The sequence below is a fragment of the Babylonia areolata genome, chromosome 1, assembly GCF_041734735.1.
Source record: "Babylonia areolata isolate BAREFJ2019XMU chromosome 1, ASM4173473v1, whole genome shotgun sequence".
NCBI lineage: Eukaryota > Metazoa > Mollusca > Gastropoda > Neogastropoda > Buccinidae > Babylonia > Babylonia areolata.
In genome coordinates, this window is record NC_134876.1 from 75,399,218 (window position 1) to 75,414,217 (window position 15,000).

General features: G+C 47.5%; 1 protein-coding gene across 2 annotated transcripts in view; it reads left to right on the plus strand.

Moving 5' to 3' along the window:
• LOC143293578 (tumor necrosis factor receptor superfamily member 16-like) overlaps positions 1 to 15,000 on the plus strand; it is a 63,983-nt gene that overhangs the window by 33,522 nt on the left and 15,461 nt on the right. For both annotated transcript variants that reach the window (XM_076604595.1, XM_076604605.1), the window contains one exon: positions 405 to 1,287. In XM_076604595.1, the coding sequence (XP_076460710.1) occupies positions 405 to 1,287 (883 nt within the window). The remainder of the gene's footprint in view (positions 1 to 404; positions 1,288 to 15,000) is intronic.

Below are 15,000 nucleotides of genomic sequence, written 5' to 3' on the forward strand. Positions count from 1 at the left end.
CGATCTCCAAGGTTAACATATTAATACGTGCAGACGCTCGTTAAAGATCCTGTAATCCATGTCAGCGTTCGTTGAGTAAACAAGAACATACCAAGCATGCACACCCCCGAAAGTGGAGTATGGCTGCCTGCATAGCGGGATCAAAACCGTCATACACGTAAAAGTCCACTCATGTACATACGAGTGAACGTGGGAGTTGCAGCCCACGAATGAAGAAGAAGAAGAAGTTATGTGTTTATTTTTGCCCAGACATGTGAGAACACCACCTCCACGTCAAACGGTGGACGTTATATCAGTTCAAGAAAAGGTTTAGATGTCAGACTCTGATTTATTTTATTCTATATGTAATATATTTGTCGGGTTTTATCATTTATTTTTCAGTTTTGTTTTGTTTCGTTCCACAGATCACGGTGAAAGGGGAGAGCACCAGCACCACCACCACTTCATCAGACGACCACACCACCAACACCGCTCCTCCTCCTCCTCCTCCTCCTTCCTCCACCCCCGTCCCCGCCGCCGCCGGCGATCTCTCCACGGCATCATTCCCCCCTCCTCCTCCCTGCCCCCCGGGTCAGCAGCAGCAGCAACAGCAGCAGCAGAGTTCAAGGTCAAGGTCACCAGGAGACGAGGGTATTTGTTGTCCTGTTTGTCCAGCGGGCACAGGAGCTACTGGAGCCTGCACCACCACCATCACCTCCTCCTCCTCCTCCACCGTCCCGCTTCCATCTCCTCCTCCTGCAGCTTCCCCCACAAAAACGACGACGACGCCGACCAACACCAACAACATCACCGTCACCGCCACAACCCAAGCCAACAACAGCAACAGCAACAGCAACAGCGACGACAACCAATCGGTCCAAGGAGTAGCACCACCTCGGGGATGCGAACCCTGCGTGGAGGGGCTCACCTTCTCGCCCGGCCCCAGCCACGAGGCCCCGTGCCAGCCGTGCACGAGGACGTGCCCGAAGAACGCGCGCGTGCTGAGCGCGTGCAACGCCACGCAGGACACGGTGTGCGAGTGCGAGGCGGGGCTATTCTACCTGTCGGAAAAGAGCGGTCAGTGCGAGCTGTGCGATCTGTGTCCGGCGGGCTGGGGGGCTCGGACCGCCTGCGACGGGCGGCGGTTCCCGGGCCGGAACACCCAGTGCCACAAGTGCCAGAACGGCACCTTCTCGGACGTGCTGAGCGCCTCGGCGCCGTGCCGCCCGTGCACCGTGTGCGCGGCCAAGGAGAGGGTCCTTCAGGGCTGCACGGCCACTCAGGACACTGTGTGCGACGGTGGGAAATGTAAGTCAGAGTGTGTGGTGTGTGGTGTGTGTGGTGTGTGTGTTGTGTTGTGTGTGTGGTTTTGTTTTGTTAGTGGTTTGTTTGTTATGTAATTTAGTGTAATCACGGGAGGAGGTGGGGGTGAGGTGGGGGTGTATCTGTGTGTATTGTGTATGTGTGTGTGTGTGTGTGTGGGGGGGGGGGGGGGGGGGGTCGGGGGGGGGGGGTGGGGGGGGGGGGGGGGTATAGGGGGTGTGTGTGAGGGAGGCAAAGTCGGGGGGATGTAGGTATGTATGTATGTATGGAAAATGTGGATGTATGTGTTCATTTAAATTTTTGTAATCATTAAATTTTGTTTGTTTGTTTATTATGTAATTATTCATGGTCTTTAATCCTTCGTTTATTCACTTCATTATATAGTGAAGATACAAGCCAAAAGAGAGAGAGAGAGAGAGAGAGAGAGAGAGAGAGAGATGGGGGGGGGGGAGGAGAGGGGGAGATAAAGAAAACAAAACAGATTTAAAAAGAAAAACAAAAAAAGTGTTCACTGACGCAAAACAAGAAGAAAAACGAATGAAAAAAAAGACAAAAAAAAAAAACAACCAAAAAAAAACCAAACAAGATCACCCCCCAAAAAACAACAACATAAAAAAAACAAAAGCAAACCACCAAAACCAGCCGCCGTGGCGAAGTGGTTAGCGTCGCGGACTGACGGCTAGGAGAACGCGGGTTCGAATCCCAGCGGAGGTGGGTTTTTCGGCCCGTAGCCGGCTCCCACCCAGAGTTGAGTGTGCTGTGGGCTTAAATGGGGAGACTGGGACCACACAGTCGAGTGTCATCCACTTCAAGGATGCGTCTTTGGGTGTGTTGCTCTAATTACCTGATCAACACTGCAAGTGTCTGTATCTCTCAGGCCTGGTTAACGCCGGGATATCATTATGACAGGAAGCGTACAGTACAGCCTTGTCACGCAGTCCCAAACCAAAATGGACCTCCATAGCAACATCGTCATCGTCATCCTCCTCCTCCTTCATCATCATCAATATAAACAAAACAGCCTCAAAGTCTGTGGCCTTTCATGTCCTGCTCTCATGGTGACCTCAGTTTCGATACCCCTCCATTTCCGTGCTTGGGGTGAATCCTGTCAATGTCGGCAGATTCATGTGGGCTGTTGTTTGAGGGATGTGGTGGCGGTCTCCACTCTGGGAGGGACGCTCACTCAGTCTGGCTCCGCGCCTAAGCCATTATTGTCGTTTGTAGGGGGCTTAGTAGGTGGTGTCCTAAGTACGTTAAATCAGAACAGGCACCACTGAACACCACCGAAGTGACTCAGCAGCAGTGCAGGGTCTCTTCTGGTGTGTGGCCTCCTGGCGACCTAACATCGATGGCTCCCTGTGGACTGCCGACGCTGGAACTGCGACGGACGAACCCGGGTGTGGCCGTGTATGGGGGAATCTAAATGAGCGGCGTGGGAGTAATGCCACTGAAACGGTGTAGATGATGGGGCAGCAAACAACAACAACAACAACAACAACAAAAAACAACAAAAAACCGTCGATGAAGCCGAAAACTGTATGAAATCAGGGACACCTCTCTCTCATGACAGACACATCAAAACCACGACGTGAACAAATCAATGGGGAAACAGGTGAATCGAGATCACCAATTTGCTGAAAGGTGAAACAGGAAAAGGTGAATCGGGAATAGGTAAATGGGGTTGACACAGAAGGCATAGGGATAGGGGTGGGGTGTCGTGGGGGCTGGAGTTGGGAGTGGGGGATGTTAGTGGAGGGACGGTCCATTGAGACCTACCAACCTCTCTTCCTGCCCGCCAATCGTCAAAGAGTTTCGCGAGGGAGCCTCCAGCATCTGTTTGTGGGTTATGTAATGTTCAGCACCCGTTCCCCGTATAGTCTGAATTGGACCTGCAGCTGCTGTGGTTGTAAACTGATGTTGGCTGTCGTGTTGTTTCTTTCTTTCGTTCTTTCTTTATTTTTCCCTCCTCGCTCCACACAGAGTGTGAGAGAGTGCACGAAAGATAAAACAGAGAGAGAGAGAGAGAGAGAGAGAGAGAGAGAGTCCACTGCCTCACGGATTCCTGAGTGCAAGGATCCGGACCACTGCTCACAAAATACATGGATAGCTCACTGGCCAGGAAAGCTGAAGCCAACTGGACGCCATATTGTTTCTCGTATCCGGTCGTCAGTCCGTTGACAAGTCGTCTGCTGACTGGTGGTAGTTTCTGAACTGTAACCGTGTATCTTCGATGAAATCGTCTTATGCTTGCCCCCACGACATGCCAAATGTTGTGTCTTGATTGAAATCTGCCAATAGTTTATCTATCAAAGTTATTACAGGAAAACAGTGCAGTGACACGTGGCGAAAACTTGCAGTGGAGACACACATAGTAATGTCAGCTTAACTAACGTCGCGAGCAAGTCAAAGTTTACCGTGAAGCAGCTGAACGCTCGGCTACACGTATGAAGTCACTGCTTCGCGCTATACTGACACGAGAGGCAAAATGGCTGACTGAACACTTCCGCTGGCTTCAATTAGCAAAGGGGCTTAAAAAAAACAACCAAAAAAAACCCAAAAAAAACAACCCCCCCCCCCCCCGATATGAGCCCCCCTCCCCCACCCCTCGCAACCTCCCCGCAAAGAAAACAACAACGAAAAAAACTCCCTTTCACCGACATCCCTACAGGGGGAGAGGCTGGAGCATAGAGGGGCGATGTTTGTGGGAGGAGTGAGGTGGGGGTGGGGTCACATTTCTTAGTTAAGGGATAGTACATTGTTACACGCTCGTGTTTTTTTTGTTTTTTTTCCCCCAAAATACTTTTCGTCGCAAGATATTAAACATCAGATACACTGTTCACATCACCTATAAACAAGCGCATCAAGCCATTAGGCAGTACGATGGACCTTATGACTGAAGAAAATCCGCTGACATCAGTTCAGAAAAGAAAGCAACGCTGACAAATAATGGCCTTGCTTACAGTTAACAATCCCCCAAAGAACTGTGTTGATGGAGGGAGGGAGACAGGGTAGAGGGGGGGGGGACGGAAAGAAAAGATGGACAAACAACAATCGCAGAACGAACAGGAAAAGGAACCACCAGTTTTGCAGAAAGTCAGGCTTTGACACACGACCGATAAGACCTGAAGGAATCTGGTGTACAGTTCTTGTAGCCGCGGTGCCTCAATGATCCTCACAGAGTTGAGGAGAGGGAGACAGGGTAGAGGGGGAGGACGGAAAAAAACGATGGACAGACAACAATCACAGAACGGACAGGAAAAGGAAATGTTTGCAAGAGACTCAGGCTTTGACACAAAACCGATAAGACCTGAAGGAACCTGGTGTACAGTTCTTGTAGCCGCGGCGCCTCAATGATCTTCACAGAGTTGAGGAGAGAAGAGGAGGAAGAAGAAGTTAGAAGACGATACCCTTTTTATTTAGAGAGCTTCACACGAGTCACGTGGCCACTGTCTCGTGGAAGGGGGTTATGTAATGTTAGGCACTGCCACGTCTGGGGCAGCAGCTGCTGTGATTATAAACTGTTGGCTGTCGTGTTGTTTTGGTCTCCCCCCCCCCCCCCCCCCCCCCCCCGCCCCCCCCTCCCCCCTCACGCAGAGAGAGATAAAGAGAAAGTGAGTGAGTGTGTGTGTGTGCGTGCGTGTGTCCGCGCGCGCGCGAGCGAGCGTGTGTGTGTGTGTACGCGCACGCACGCGCATGTATACATGTGTGTGTAACAAAATGCATCAACGACAGCAAAAATGACGAAAAAAATGATAATAATTACTAAATTATAAACGAAGCAATTAATTCAGTTCTTAGGCCCCTGCCCGTGAATTTCCTCTGCCTTCGTTTATATCTGTAAACCTGTTGAAGAGAATCAATCAGCAGTTTGTAGTGCCAGCTGGTTTCGTTCTCTTTCTTTTGTCATTCCCCTTGTTGCTGTGCGTGCGTGTGTATGCTGTGTGATTGTGTTCTCTCTCTCTCTCTCCCTCTCTCTCGCGCGCGCTCTCTCTCTCTCTGTCTCTCTCTGTGTGTCCTCCTCCTCCTTCTCTTTTCGTTTCTTTTTATTTTTCACGCTCACCTGTCACCCCACCACCTCTCGACCTCCCAACCCATATCCGTTTTTGAATCCCCTCACGCCCCTCCAAACACACACAAACCATGGCCACGACTACACACGGCCACACACACACACAAATGCACACATACATACACACATATGCACACACGCACGCACGCACACACACACACACGCGCGCGCCACTCCAGCTGACATAAGTATTTACTTTTTCCACCTAAATGTGTGCTCCTGAAGGTTAACATCAAGCACCACAGATGTTAACCTTGTGTGGCAGCTTGATCTTTCTGCTCCCCCTTCTGTCTCAACACTGACACACACACACACACACACACACACACACACACACACACGCACACACACACACACACATATATATATATATATCATTACAACGATCATGCATTTGTTGGACTGTCTATCCCTGTCGCACTCATTGTCTCCATCTGTCTGTCTGTCTGTCTCTGTGTCTCTTTGTCTCTACCTTTCTCTCTCTCTCTCTCTTTCTCTCTGTTTCTATGTGCCCTCTCTCTCTCTTCATCTGTCTTCCTTCCACTCTTCCTCTCTCCCTCCCTATCCATCTGTCTCCCTTTATTTCCTCCCTCCCCTCCCCACCCCAGTTCTTCCTCCCTCCCAATTCCTCTCTCTCTCTCTCCCATCCCCTTCCCACCAACTCCCCACCCCTTCTCTCACTTTTTCTCTCTCTTTGCACCCCCCCCCCCCTCTCTCTCTCTCTCCATCTTCCTTCCAACCTCCCTCTTCTTCTCCCTTTTTTGCTCCCTCCCCACCCCAACTCTCTCTCCCTCCCTCCCAATTCCCCTCTCTATCTCTCTGCCCTCCTCTTCCCACCCCCCACCCCACCTTTTCTCTCTCTCTCTCTTCTACTCTATTCACTCTCCGACAATCTCTTTCTCTCTCTTTTTTTGTTGTTGTGCCATCCCATTGTCCCGTCGTTCCGCGCCTTTTTCAGGTGGGAAAACCGATCATAAAAACAGACAAATAAAATGGAAGTAGCCTTCATATCCGCGCCCGAGGTCCGAGTGCGTGACTGCGGCGTGTGAGTGAGTTAAGCCGTGTTGGAGAAACTTGAGAGAGAGAGAGAGAGAGAGAGAGAGAGAGAGTTTTATACAGCTGCTTTGATGTTTCTGTGAATAAAGTTTGTTTAAAACAGACAGACAGACAGACAGACAGACACACACACACACACACACACACACACACACACACACACACGCACGCACAGATAGACAGAGAGACAAACAGAGGAGGCTGAAAGAGACAGAAACAGACAAAGAGTGAGACACAGTGAGAGTGACAGTGTGAGACATAGACAGACAGAACAGAGACAGACAGACACACACACACACACACACACACACACAGAGCTAGACAGAGACAGACGAACAGAGGAGGCTGAGAGAAAGAGATAGAAACAAAGACAGACAAAGAGTGAGACACAGTGAGAGTGAAAGTGTGAGACATGGACAGACAGAACAGGCAGAACAGGCAGACAGACAGACAGACAGATGCATATGATCAACAGCTCCAGTCCCAGTTTTCTGTTGTTCCGATTCAAGACATAGTATTATTTTTATCGTTTGATTTGTATTCGTAACGCCGCCGTACATTATCAAGATTTCACACACACACACACACACACACACACACACACACACACAGACGGAGGGAGGGGAAGGAGGAGAGAGGATGACAAACTTTTTATTGAGCGGTAAAATGGACAAACTGAAAGCCTCTCGCCATCCCATCTCAAATAGGTGAATGAATATGTACGTCGCGTGGAGAGAGAGAGAGAGAGAGAGAGAGAGAGAGAGAGAGAGAGAGAGAGAGAGAGAGAGAGAGAGAGAGCGGAAACGGGAATATTGATATTGGCGGAAAACGGAAACGGAAATTGATTCAGCATAGGCCGAACGAATACAGCTTATCCGCGTAACCCGTTCCATTTCAAAGGCATGTTAAACGTTGGAAAGGATAACAGAAAGATGAGAAGAAGGATGTAAAATAACAGGAACAAAGCCGGAGATGATATTGAGGCGGCACAGCAGGCGGAGGAAGAGGAATGAGGAGAAAGAGGAGGAAGAGGAATAGAAGGAGAACATATAAACAATATAACAACAGCAACGTTACAACGGGAAAGTCGAGTACACAGTTACAGTTCTTTGTTTTTGTTCTGCCCTATATTTTTTTAACACTTTTCAAGACGACGAATACTGATATTCTCAGAATACAATATAGGAGCCATTGTACTGATTTTCATTTCAAATACTATGTCAATAAACTGAATAAAGGTTCTTTGAAGATTGTGCCAGGCCAATCATTGTGGCAGATAGTTCGATGCAGATTACGGCATATGTCATACAGATAAATGAAGAAGTAAATGAATAAATAAATAGACAGATAAATAAGTCGATAAACAGAAAATAAATAGATAAGTAAATAAATAAATAAAAAAAAGAAAGAAAGAAAGAAATAATAAATGATAAATAAAATAGCCTGTATGTTCTGCATACCACTCGTTCACGACAGGATTGGTAGATATCGACAAATACTTTGTCACAAACCTACTATCAGCCATGATATCAAAGATGCATTCTGTTTCCGACTTAAAGCGTTCTACTTCGTAGGCTTGTGCTTATCATTACTTTTATCCATTAACCAATGGAAGCAAAATTTGGATACTTTTTTTTTCTTTTAGTGATGAACACTAACATACTAATTTTAAACATGGTCTTTGTGAAGTGGGGATGCAAAAATACAAAGAAAAAGAATTAACATGATCTGATCCTTTGCATGATATGTGGGTGTTATAAAGGAGTTAAATACCAGTTGAATGTGAACACGTTAGGGATATAGCATCACCATGTTCCTTCTCTCTCTCTCTTTCTCTCTTTCCATCCTTTGTTATCTCCCTCTTTCTTTCTGTTTTCCCCCTCGCTTTGTCTCTCTCCCCCCTTTTCTCTCTCTCTCTCCTCGCTCTCTCTGTCTGCCCCCCACCCTCCAACTCCTCTCTAGCCCCATCATTCTCCATCATTCTCTCTCCCTTCCTTTCTCTCTCCCTTCCTTTCTCTCTCCCTTTCTCCCTTCCTTTCTCTCTCCCTTCCTTTCTCTCTTCTCTCTCCCTTCCTTTCTCCCTTCCTTTCTCTCCTTCTTTCTCTCTCCTTTCTCCCTTTCTCTTCCCTTTCTCCTCCTCCTTCTCTCTTCCCTTTCTTTCCTCTCCTTCCTTTCTCTCTCTCCTTTCTCCCTTCTTTCTCCTCTTCCTTTCTCTCTTTCCTCTTCCTTCTCTCCCTTTCCTTTCCTCCTTCTTTTCTCTTCTCTTCTCCCTTCCTTTCTCTCTCCCTTTCCTTTCTCTCTCCCTTCCTTCTGTCCTTCTCTCTTCCTTTCTCTCTCCCTTCCTTTCTCTCTCCCTTCCTTTCTCCCTTCCTTTCTCTCTCCCTTCCTTTCTCTCTCCTTTCCTTTCCGTCGCTTTCTTTCCCTCCTTTATTTCTGGAGAGCGATAAACAACAAAACATGACTCAGTGACCTCAGGGTGGTGTGTAGTGGAAAAAAAAAAAAAAAAAAAAAAAGAGGAAGAAAGCGTTGCGCACACGAGCGTGAGTGAGTGCGTGCGTGCGAACACGCGCGGAATTCAACGTGCGCGCGCACGAGCCTGGGGAGGCGAGGAGGACAGGGGTGGGTGGGGGTGTGGTGGGGGGGGGGGGGGGGGGGGGGAGGTGGGCAATCTTGTCGGCACCGGGCGTTTTTTATGGCATCATAACACGCTCACAGATCGAAGACTCGTCGCCGGGGCGTGTCGTGGCGCGCCATTGCCGGGGCATGGGGCAGGGGGCAAGGCAATGCAATGCAATGCCATGCCTGGTTTGCTTGCAGCAGCGGTAGTACACGTAATGCCTGTAATTACGTCACATGGACGTCATCATCAAGGCGCCAGCCCGGGGTTCTCCAAAAAACTAGGGAGCGACTATGTGAAAGCAGCCACTTCAAACGCCGCAAAGTCTGCTTCGCCCTGCCTCTCTCCCTGGATCTAATGATGTGCAGCGATGGAGTGGGCTCCTGAGAGAGGGGGTAGGGGTGGTGGTATGGGTGGGGTTGGGAGGGTAGTTGAGGGGTGGGGGTGGGGGGGTGGGGTGGAGGTGGAAGTGGAGGTGTGGTGGGGGTGGAGGGGAGGGTGGAGTGGAGTGGGCATTGTGGGTGGGGATCAAAGCGCCTCTCTCTGTTGACGCCGGTTTGTGTGTGTGTGTGTGTGTGTGTGTGTGTGAGAGAGAGAGATCTCTGTTTCTTTCACTGTCTCTATCTCTCTCTGTCTCTCTGTTTCACTCTCTCTGCCCCCTTCCACCTGCTGTCTCTGTCTCTCCTTTCCGCTCCTCTCTCTCCTCTCCCTCTCTCCTCTCTCCTCTCGATTCCTCTCCTTTTCTCTCTGTTTGACTTCATAATCACGCGACTTGAACATGTTCCCTTATCTTCGTGATAATTATTCTATCAAAAGAAGAAATCATGGAAATGCAAGAATAATCGTTCTGGCGACCCCAAAAAAGATTGATTCTTTTTTAATGTATTATTAACAATAAAGAAAGAAAGAAAAGAAAAACCAAACACACACACACGCACACACACACACACACACACACACACACACCAAAAAACAAAACAAAAAAAACAGTCAGCGTATGGAAAGCTGGTGGTCGTAATGGAATAATAACCCCCACTAATGCGCTGCCTAGTGCTGTGATATCTCTGTAATACGATCATATAAAGCTGTGACCGCGCCATGCCTGTCTCATTCGAGAGAACGGGTGACTTGACTATAAGGCGAGGAACATGAGGCTGTGGAAAACTCCCCTCCCTCAGATGAGAGAGACTATTGACCAGTGGTTAGTGGTGGTCCTGGTGACGGCAGTAATCCCAGCCAATCAAAGCGATCTGGAGTCGCTGGGATCAATCATTGTGTAATGAGTTTGACGGGCGCGCGGTAGCTGAGTGGTTATAATTATTAGTGCTGTGAGGGGGGGGGGGGGGGGGGGGGGGGGGGGGGTGAGTGGGCGGGGATGGATGGGTTGTGGGCTTTCGAAGTTGAGAGACCTTGTGTTCGATTCCTGTGGTAGCGGTGTCTGGTGAGAGAAATACTATGGTGATATGTTGTTGTTGTTGGTGCTGCTGCTGCTGCTGCTGTTGTTTTGTATCAATTACATGCAAGTCCAGGGAGCATTTTGGTTGTTTTTTTATGCTGCTGTTGTTGTTGTTGTTATCCCTACCGCCCATTTTCAGTATAGCAGATGTGCAGACATGCTGGTGCCTTTATTCCCTTCCTCTGTGTGTATACACACGCAGAATATAGCATATGTATGTGAGAGATCATGCAATCCATGTCATTATTCAGTTGCTTGTGGTATCAAGATATTCCCCCAACAAGCACATCTGTCTCCGAAACGGAAGTAAAGCTGCCCAACTATCTGGAAAAGGACGGTCATATACAATTAATAACCATGTCCAGATTACGAGGATAAGGAATTTTGCTTAATGTTCCGTCACACATACTGGTGATCGTAGACATTTTGTTGAAGTATTAATTTTCATATTTGAATGGGATTGTTTGAAAGGTAGGAGAAGAGGGGGAGGGGGTGTTAAACAGTAAGTTGAAGGAGACCGGGCAGATGGGGGATGGCAACTGAAAGATGAATATTTGAAATAAACAGAACCAAGTCAAAGATAATTATGCAGGGGACATTGAAAAAAGGAAATCGGCTATATAACAAGAGAAACACTGCTAATGAATGGAAAAAAGTGAAACCCATTTAACTCTGCCAGTGACGTTTAATGACAAACTTTCAAGCAGGTAAGGCTTCATCCGCTCAGCATTAACAATGATAATGCTTAACCGTGACACGATTATGATCATGACTAGAGATGGGAAATGCAGCCTACGAACGAAAGTGAGAAAAAAAAAGAAAAGAAAAGAAAATGACTTCATATGGAAATGTCCAGCAGATCGTTATCCCATATTATCACTTCCAGATGGCGCTCCGTCCGGTCCACACTGAAAAGAAAAACAAACAAAAAACCAAACCTTTCTTTTACATTGGTCTCATGGCTTTGCAGATGTGGTGCAGCGTATATGGCCTTGTACTCACGCTGTGATGTCTCTGTCCCTCGAGGAAACGTTTTTAACTCTTTCCATACGAACTGCGAAAGAGACGACGTTAACAGCGTTTCACCCCAATTACCATCATCAAAATATTGCAAGCGGAAGGCTCTTATACAGAAGACGTGAATGTTGACAAAGAATACCACAATTCTGACGACGGAAGCTAAAGGTTGGGTCATTCAGACACCCACTGGACATCCGAGGGGTCTGTGTAGAGGAGAAGAGAGGACTGGCCGTACTGAGTGAGTTAAACTAAAGGAAGGAAATTAGTGCATCAGTACTCAGACTTGAGTAGTAACTCGCTGGTTGACGTGAGACAGTGGGTCTGCGCCCACAGTGCCGTGATAGTGATGTGTGATGTAAATCCGCGACTGCAATAGCCTACGGTAACAGCCAATAGAGGTGATATTATAATTAAGGTCATAACTCTGATTAAGCCAGGCAATGGGGTTTTATGATTAATGTTTGACGGAAGGGGAGTCCTGGCTGTCTGAAGAGGGGTGTGAATTCCTGGTTAGTTCTTTTGGCGCTTCAAGGGGTAGTCCAGGCTGCCTGAAGAGGGGATGAAGTCCTCAGTGACCGTGTGTGTGTGTGTGTGTGTGTGTGTGTGTGTGTGAGCGCGCGCGCGCGTGTGTGTGTGTGTGTGTGTGTGTGTGTGTGTGTGTGTGTGTGTGTGTGTGTGTGTGTGTGTGTGTGTGTGTGTGTGTGTGTGTGTGCGTGCGTGCGTGCGTGCGTGTGTATGTGTTTGTCAAGTCAAGTCAACATTTTTATTTCAAGATGGTAAGCAACAACTGTTTTTTTTTTTTACACCAAGCCATCTAGATAATAAAAAAATAAACAAAACAAACACACACACACTATATACTATATATATATATATATATATATATATATATATATATATATATATATATATATATGTGTGTGTGTGTGTGTGTGTGTGTGTGTGAAGTCCCGGCAAGACACGTAAAAAAAAGAAAGAAAAAAAAAGAAGACAATATAATAATTTGTTGCCAAACGAAAAAAAAGAAAGAAAAGTATTTGCTTACATAAAATGATAGGCATATCAGTTCTTCGCGAACAATCACATGTATATATTAATCTAGCGGCGTGTAGATATGCGATATTCACACACACACACACACACACACACACACACACACACACACACATGCGCGCGTGTCAGTGTGTGTGTGTGTGTGTGTGTGTGTGTGCGCGCGCGCACTCACCGTCTTTGCTTTTCGACGGGACTGACGGGTCCTTCAAAGATTTAAGCCCCCAACAGTTGTTGGTATACTTTCGCGCAACCATTATTGCACGCAAGCCTCGCTCTGGAGTGCACGACCCCCGCGTGTGAGCTGGCAGGCCGCCCCATCTGCCGGCCGTTTGAAGTGGAGGGGAGGCAACTTGGCGCACATATGCTCGACCGCTTTGGGGAGGGGGTTTATGACCCCATGGGCGAGTATGTTACAGCAGAAAAGAAGCTTTGAAACGAGAGTGAGGCGTGATTATGTGTGTGTGTGTGTGTGTGTGTGTGTGTGTGTGTGTGTGTGTTAGAGAGAGAGAGAGAGAGAGAGAGAGAGAGCTCACATAACGCAGACTGGGACTGTCGAAACGACGGTATTACCCAAGAGAGAGAGAGAGATTTTTTGGTGTGGAGCCAGCGTATATGTAGAGATGGGAGATTCGTTTTCACGATGCAGTCGTTTTTGATGTGCGCTTTGTGGGTCGTTTAGTGGTGTGCGCCGCCAGTTTATCAGCAACAATTAATCTGTTAGGTGTGTGTGTGTGTGTGTGTGTGTGTGTGTGTGTGTGTGTGACAGTGTGTGTGTGTGTGTGTGTGTGTGTGTGTGTGTGTGTGTGTGTGTGTGTGTGTGTGTTTACACACTTTCTCTGTCTTCGACTGTTTGACTGGTCCTGTTTGTAGGTCTGTCTGTCCGTCGGTCTGTCTGTCTCTGTCTCTCTCTCGTCTCTCTCTCTCTCTCCGCTGTATGTCTGTCTGGTACACGTGTAGGCAATATCATGTGTTCACGGCACATATGTGTGTGCGTGTATGTGTATGTATGCCGGTGTGAGTGTGTGTATGTGTGTGTGTGTGTGCGTGTGTGTGTGTGTGTGTGTGTGTGTGTGTGTGTGTGTGTGCCGCGCGCGCGCGCGAACTTGTTATGTACACTTTAGGCCATAGACCCTTGTCAAGGGGTGGAGTGAAAAAAAAAAAAAAAAAAAATGACAGCTCTGCTACAAGACCAAATCCAACACTGATTCAGTTCAACAAAACAATATTGCACTGATGTTGTTTCGTACAACTGATAAGCGCGAATCTGAAACGCCTTATGCAAATCTTAACAGGGCAAATTGTTTGACAGCATCCTCATTCATAGACGTTAGTCATGAACAATAGTATAAGATATGAGTCTTTCATGAAACGTCTACCCGAGAGGTGAATTGTTCTCGTATTTAATGATCACCCGGGGCGGAACAAAAAAGAAAAATAAAGATAAAAAGAAAAAGAAGAAATAAGAACAACACAAAATCACTTCCACGTGTGCATCTTTACACAAGTGACAAATAAGATCACTTTCAGCATGAGAGAGAGAGAGAGAGAGAGAGAGAGAGAGAGAGAGAGAGGGGGGGCGTAGGATGGGGGCGTACAAGGGAGGGGTGAGGGTGAGGGACAGGAAGGATGGCAGAGATAGCTGCAGGGAATGGTGGGAGGCAGAGGGAAAGAGTATTAGTTTCAGTTTCAAGAAGGTGTCAAAGCTTACGGATTGGTACATGTATATTGTACGCCACTGACACCACGCCTACTTTCTATCAAAAAAAAAGAAGAAAAAAAAAAGAAAAGAAAAGAAGAAAGAAGAAAACAAAAAAACAAAAAAAAACACCACACCAAAAGTGGGGGTTGGGAAGCCCAACCTTGGCATAGTCCCCACATGCTGGTCAGGGCCTTGAGAACCTACCATAGTGGTTTAAGGAGTAAAGGGCTCCAACGGATTTTTATGGACTGAACAGTGGGGGTGGTGGTGGTGTGGGGGTAATCCCCGAAAAAGAAAAAAAAAAAAGAAAAAAAGATGGATTAAACACAGGGGGAGAACGCATTCGTCATGAATTTCATTCTTTTCTGGATTAAAAAAAAATATATATCCTACGTTTCACTTTCCTCTACTTTTGTCTTTCGACCCCCATCACTTCAAATGAATGATAGGGGCGCGTGCGTTTGTTTTAATTCTGTCGTCATGCACCGTGTGTGTGTGTGTGTGTGTGTGTGTGTGTGTGTGTGTGTGTGTGTGTGTGTGTGTGTGTGTTTCCGTGTCTCTGTCTCTTTCTCACACTCATATTCATACTTTCACACACACACACACACACACACACACACACACACACACACATACACACACACACAATCACACGTACACACACAAACACACACACACATGTACATGCACGCACCCACGCACGCACGCACGCACGCACACAGGCAGTG